Source organism: Clupea harengus, chromosome 18 (genome assembly GCF_900700415.2).
Source record: "Clupea harengus chromosome 18, Ch_v2.0.2, whole genome shotgun sequence".
Taxonomy (NCBI): Eukaryota; Metazoa; Chordata; class Actinopteri; order Clupeiformes; family Clupeidae; genus Clupea; species Clupea harengus.
In genome coordinates this window covers 16950430-16957212 of record NC_045169.1, presented here as the reverse complement: position 1 = coordinate 16957212, position 6783 = coordinate 16950430, and the positions used below count along the sequence as shown (strand labels likewise).

At 46.9% G+C, this 6783-nt stretch overlaps 2 protein-coding genes across 2 annotated transcripts; both read left to right on the top strand.

Annotated features, from left to right (window-relative positions):
- Positions 1–650: 650 nt before the first annotated feature.
- LOC122133726 (cell wall protein DAN4-like) lies at positions 651–1274 on the top strand (the record flags this gene model as incomplete). Its single annotated transcript, XM_042710424.1, has 2 exons — positions 651–1035; positions 1147–1274. Coding segments are annotated over 2 exons (513 nt in total), but the record flags the coding sequence as incomplete, so codon positions are not given.
- Positions 1275–1577: 303 nt separating this feature from the next.
- On the top strand, positions 1578–4875 carry LOC122133713 (cell wall protein DAN4-like; the record flags this gene model as incomplete). The annotated part of the gene is made up of 5 exons (XM_042710383.1): positions 1578–2264; positions 4062–4126; positions 4270–4439; positions 4565–4680; positions 4807–4875. Coding segments are annotated over 5 exons (1107 nt in total), but the record flags the coding sequence as incomplete, so codon positions are not given.
- Between the last annotated feature and the right edge of the window lie 1908 nt (positions 4876–6783).

Here is a 6783-nt window from a genome sequence, read left to right as displayed (position 1 = left end):
CAACTACAACAACAGCCCCCACAACAGCAACTACAACTACCACAACAGCCCCCACAACAGCAACTACAGCAACTACAACTACGACAACAGCACCCACAACAGCAGCTACAACTACCACCACAGCTCCCACAACAGCAACTACAACAACCACAGCTGCTGCAACCACCACAACAGCCCCCATAACAGCTGCATTAATTACCACAACAGCTACCACCACTACCATAACAGCACCCACAATGGCCCCCACAACGGCGACTACAACTACCACAACAGCTGCTGCAACCACCACAACAGCTGCTGCAACCACCACAACAGCAACCACAACAGCTCCCACCACTACCACAACAGCACCCACAACAGCTCCAGAAACTACCACAACAGCTGTTGCAACTCCCACAACAGCTGCTCCAACTACCACAACAGCTGCTGCAACCACCACAACAGCTCCAGCAATCACCACAACCGCTGCTGCAACTACCACAACAGCTTCTGCAACCACCACAACAGCTGCAACCACCACAACAGCACCCACAACAGCTCCCACCACTGCCACAACAGCACCCACAACAGCTCCAGAAACTACCACAACTGCTGCTACAACTACCACAACAGCTGCTCCAACTACCACAACAGCTGCTGCAACCACCACAACAGCTGCTGCAACCAACACAACAGCTCCAGCAACCACAAAAACAGCTGCTGCAACAACCACAACAGCTGCTGCAACCACCACAACAGCTGCTGCAACTACCACAACAGCAACTACAACTTCCACAACAGCACCAGCAACTACCACAACAGCTGCTGCAACCACCACAGCAGCTCCAGCAACCACCAAAACAGCTGCTGCAACAACCACAACAGCTGCTGCAACAACCACAACAGCTGCTGCAACCACCACAACAGCTGCTGCAACTACCACAACAGCAACTAAAACTACCACAACAGCACCAGCAACTACCACAACAGCTGCTGCAACCACCACAACAGCTGTTGCAACTACCACAACAGCTTCCACCACTACCACAAACACCCCCACAACAGCTGCTGCAACTACCACAACAGCTGCTGCAACTACCACAACAGCACCCACAACAGCTCTCACCACTCCCACAACAGCACCCACAACAGCTCCAGAAACTACAACAACAACTGCTGCAACCACCACAACAGCACCCAAAACAGCTCTCACCACTCCCACAACAGCACCCACAACAGCTCCAGAAACTACCACAACAGCTGCTGCAACTACCACAACAGCTGCTCCAACAACCACAACAGCTGCAGCAACCACCACAACAGCTGCTGCAACTACCAGAACAGCTCACGAAACTACCACAACAGCTGCTGCAACTACCACAACAGCACCCACAACAGCTCTCACCACTCCCACAACAGCACCCACAACAGCTCCAGAAACTACAACAACAACTGCTGCAACCACCACAACAGCACCCAAAACAGCTCTCACCACTCCCACAACAGCACCCACAACAGCTCCAGAAACTACCACAACAGCTGCTGCAACTACCACAACAGCTGCTCCAACAACCACAACAGCTGCAGCAACCACCACAACAGCTGCTGCAACTACCAGAACAGCTCACGAAACTACCACAACAGCTGCTGCAACCACCACAACAGCTCCAACCACTACCACAACGGCACCCACAACAGGTCCAGAAACCACCACAACAGCTGCTGCAACCACCACTACAGCTGCTGCAACTACCACAGCAGCTGCTGCAACCACCACAACAGCTCCAGCAACAACCACAACAGCTGCTGCAACTACCACAACAGCTCCTGCAACCACCACAACAGCTCCAACCACTACCACAACGGCACCCACAACAGGTCCAGAAACCACCACAACAGCTGCTGCAACCACCACTACAGCTGCTGCAACTACCACAGCAGCTGCTGCAACCACCACAACAGCTCCAGCAACAACCACAACAGCTGCTGCAAATACCACAACAGCTCCTGCAACCACCACAACAGCTGCTGCAACTACCACAATAGCTGCTGCAACCACCACAACAGCTGCTGCAACTACCATAGCTCCCATGACAGCACCCTCAACAGCAACTACAGCGACTACAACTACGACAACAGCAACTACAACTACTAAAACAGCCCCCACAACAGCAACTACAACTACTACAACCGCCCCCATAACAGCAACTACAACTACCACCACAGCACCCACAACAGCAACTACAGCGACTACAACAGCCACAGCTGCTGCAACCACCACAACAGCCCCCATAACAGCTGCAGCACTTACCACAACAGCTCCAGAAACTACAACAACAGCTGCTGCAACCACCACAACAGCACCCACAACAGCTCCCACCACTACCACAACAGCTGCTCCAACTACCACAACAGCTGTTGCAACCACCTCAACAGCTCAAGCAACCACCACAACAGCTGCTGCAACTACCACAACAGCTGCTGCAACCACAGCAACAGCTGCAGCACTTACCACAACAGCTACCACCACTACCACAACAGCACCCACAATGGCCCCCACAACAGCAACTACAACTACCACAACAGCTCCAGCAACTACCACAACAGCTGATGCAACCACCACAACAGCTGCAGCAACTACCACAACAGCTCCCACCACTACCACAAACGCCCCCAGAACAGCTGTTGCAAATACCACAACAGCTGCTCCAACTACCACAACAGCTGCTGCAACCACCACAACAGCTCCAGCAACCACCACAACAGCTCCAGAAACTACCACAACAGCTGCTGCAACCACCACAACAGCACCCACAACAGCTCCAGAAACTACCACAACAGCTGCTCCAACTACCACAACAGCTACTCCAACTACCACAACAGCTGCTGCAACCACCACAAACGCTCCAGCAACCACCACAACAGCTGCTGCAACTACCACAGCAGCTGCTGCAACCACCACAACAGCTGCTGCAACCACCACCACAACTGCTGCTGCAACTACCACAACAGCTGCAGCAACTACCACAACAGCACCCACAGCAGCTCCCACCACTACCACAACAGCTCCAGAAACTACCACAACAGCTGCTGCAACTACCACAGCTCCCATAACAGCACCTACAACAGCAACTACAGCGACTACAACAACCACAGCTGCTGCAACCACCACAACAGCCCCCATAACAGCTGCAGCACTTACCACAACAGCTACCACCACTACCACAACAGCACCCACAATGGCCCCCACAACAGCAACTACAACTACCACAACAGCACCCACAACAGCTCCAGCAACTACCACAACAGCTGCTGCAACCACCACAACAGCTGCAGCAACAGCTGCTGCAACTACAACGACAGCCACAACAGCTACCACCACTACCACAAAAACCCCTACAACGGCTGCTGCAACTACCACAACAGCTGCGGCAACTACCACAACAGCCCCCATAACAGCTGCAGCACTTACCACAACAGCTACCACCACTACCACAACAGCACCCACAATGGCCCCCACAACAGCAACTAGAACTGCCACAACAGCTCCAGCAACTACCACAACAGCTGCAGCAACTACCACAACAGCTCCCACCACAACCACAAACGCACCCACAACAGCTCTCACCATTACCACAACAGCTCCCACCACTACCACAACAGCTACCACAACAGTTGGTGCAACTACAACGACAGCCACAACAGCACCCACAACAACAACCACCACTACCACAAAAGCCCCCACAACAACCACCACGACCACCACAACAAAACCCACAACAACAACAACTACAACAACAACAGCTGCAACAAACCGTCCACGTTACATGATCGGAATACGCGTTGTGCTGCTCCAAATCTTCAATCCTGTTTACAGCAACTCTCAAAGCGCCCTCTACCAACAGCAAACAGCATCCATTGTTAGCTGGGTAAGGCAATTACATGATTCAGTTTCATTCATATCAATCATTTTGTTTACCTAAAAAACAAGCATGTTAAACTTATAAACCTGTTAACATGTCTTTGTGTAGATCATAAAACTGGATTTGTGACCATTGTAATGATAAGTCTGTGTTTCACAGTGCACACCAATTTACAGCAGAAAATATGGAACAAGATTCATCCGAGTCATCGTCGTTTCATTAAGGTAAATTACCCATTTTCTCCAAAATCCAGTGCTTCTGTATGTGGTAACGGGGATAGTTAGTAACCAATAAAGAGCTTTCAACAGGCAAGTTCATGACTACGAGTAGCCTAATTTCAGACCTGTTTCTCATTCTCCTAATACAGGGCCGTAACACGTTATCGTCAAGATAATACGGAGGTAGAGATTCAGGTGGAGTTTGATCAAGACGCACCGGAGTCTTCCCCAGATGTGGATGAGGTCGCCCAGCAGCTAAAGGACGAAGTCAGCACCTCCAACCCACTCGCGGTGGAATCGAATAGCATCACCGTTATTAGTGAGTTTCACATGTTTTTCCTCAAGGCTAATCATCAAGTGACAGCATATATGGTAGCATTTTAAACACACACATATATACAACCACACAAACATACACAACTTCTTTTGCTCGTATTTTCATAGATTCTCCACAGCTGACGGCTAATTCTCGGTTTACCACCAATGAGACATTTGCCCTTACCCTGGCTGACGTGAACTCGACTTCCTACCGCAGTAGGGCGGCCCTCATTAAAAAAGAGGTGAGTGCCAGTCGTGAATTATAGCAAATTGGAGGGACTGGAGATCTGCTAAATAACACTTGCATTGAACACTGTGTCTTTGACCAGATAAGTAGAAGCCTAACTATTGTATGTCTCCCTTTGCAGCTGGAGCCTTTCTTCCAGGAAGACTACTCTTCAGACTTCATCTGTTTGACCCCTAAGTCATTCAGGTAATTGATGACTATAATGCTATTATGGATATTGTAGAGTTATGTTTATCTTTATCTTCCCTTAAAAATAAACAAATAGAACATAAAATGTAAGACTATGATCAATGTTCTTTTGGAACACATGTTCTTAATTCATGTTGTATTCAACTCAAATCAACTAAAAGAGAAAAAGAAAACAGATAAAGAAAAATGTTGTTGATTGACTGCACGTATTTGTACAATCATATATAATGGCATCAACCCATCAGGTGAAGCACCACTAATTAACCACTTATCTCTTCCTCAGTGATGGAAACCATTTACCCAAACTCCATCCTGCACCAGTCAGAACTTTGCTTCACATCTAATTCCACATTACCAAGTGCCTTAGATATATACAACACCATGATACAAGCAGCAAGAAGTGGCAAGCTGACTCTGGACATTATTACAGTCAATGGCACAGGTGAGTCAATGAGGCTGCTATCTAGCGACTTTTTCTTAGCGACTATCTAGATCTCCTCAGTGACAGCTATCTACTTCTCTCCTTAGTAAAGGCTATCCACATATCATTGGTGACTACTTAGTGACTCCTATCTAGGTGTCCTATTTGACAGCACTTCTCCTTAGTGAAACAACACTAACTTGCAGTCAAGGAAATGGTGCAGTGTGTGACCTAAATCTTCAACTTATGCACCAGTGTGTGACATAAATCTTCAACTTATGCACCAACATTGCCATGCCTAAAAAGTTATTGGGTGTTGTCAGGTCTTGGTCTAATCTGTTTTGATATGTGTCCTTGAAGAATGGTGTTTGACTTTTTGAGGGTATCACTCACCTCTGTTGTCTCTCCCTTTTGTCCCGCAGCCATAAACGCCAGCAACTCTGGTGAAGTCAGAAGCAGGATCAGCCTCTTCACCACCTTCAGCCTCACCCTCCTCTCCGTGCTCGTCACACGGCCGTGGTAACCGTGGTAACCGCTCCACCCTCCTCCACAGATACATGAAGGAAATACGTCCTCCTCGATGTGCATTCAATTTGCGCACCCCTAATGCGCTTAAGGCCTGACATATTAAAGGGTTGGACTGGACATACTTTATAATTGCAATAAATACTTGTAGGAAGTTATAATGTATCAGTGATATATGTGTAATTTATGTATATGTAATCTATTTATACCCTTATTTTATATATATATTTATTGGCTGTATCAAATAACTTGTGAAGAATGTTGATATGCTGAAATGAGAGAGAATGTGTGTGTGTGTGTGTGTTTTTAACTAAAATCACAAAGGTAGTCCATATTCTGTGATATCTATGTTATGAGTAATTTGAAGGAGAATATTTCACAGGATGGATATTTCTGTACTTTTAGTTATTGCACTTTAACCAGAGAGTCTCGTTGTGGTGGTTTAAGAAAAAGTTTCCTGGAGCAGTCTTAGCCTGTATGCCTCTGAGACAACAGCAATATTTATATGACAAATTAAAGAATACTGATCAGTCATCCAGTGCTTGTCCCTTTGTCTCTTTACACAGCTCTTTCACCTGTGATATTATTTCTCACACATATGTGACTTATTTTACATCATGTGTAAATTAACTCACTAGGAATTCAAAACAAGAACAATCAACAATGCAAAGATATGCAAACAGCAACTAATACTTACATGAACACATTAAGTTAACAAAGCTGACTAAAATCACCTTGTCTAGGTGTCTAGATGTAACTTTGTCCAATTCTTCCTGCAAACCTTAAGGTGTGCAACGGTTATATCCCCAAAGCAGAACTCGCTACATTTCGCTGTTATCTTAAAGCCAGGAGATCTGTATAAGCGCATTTAGGCAGAGTAAACATATAAGAAACACGTATACATAAATAATTCAAGTGTGGCTATTAACGTAACAAAACAAATTTCAATGTTCCTCAACATAA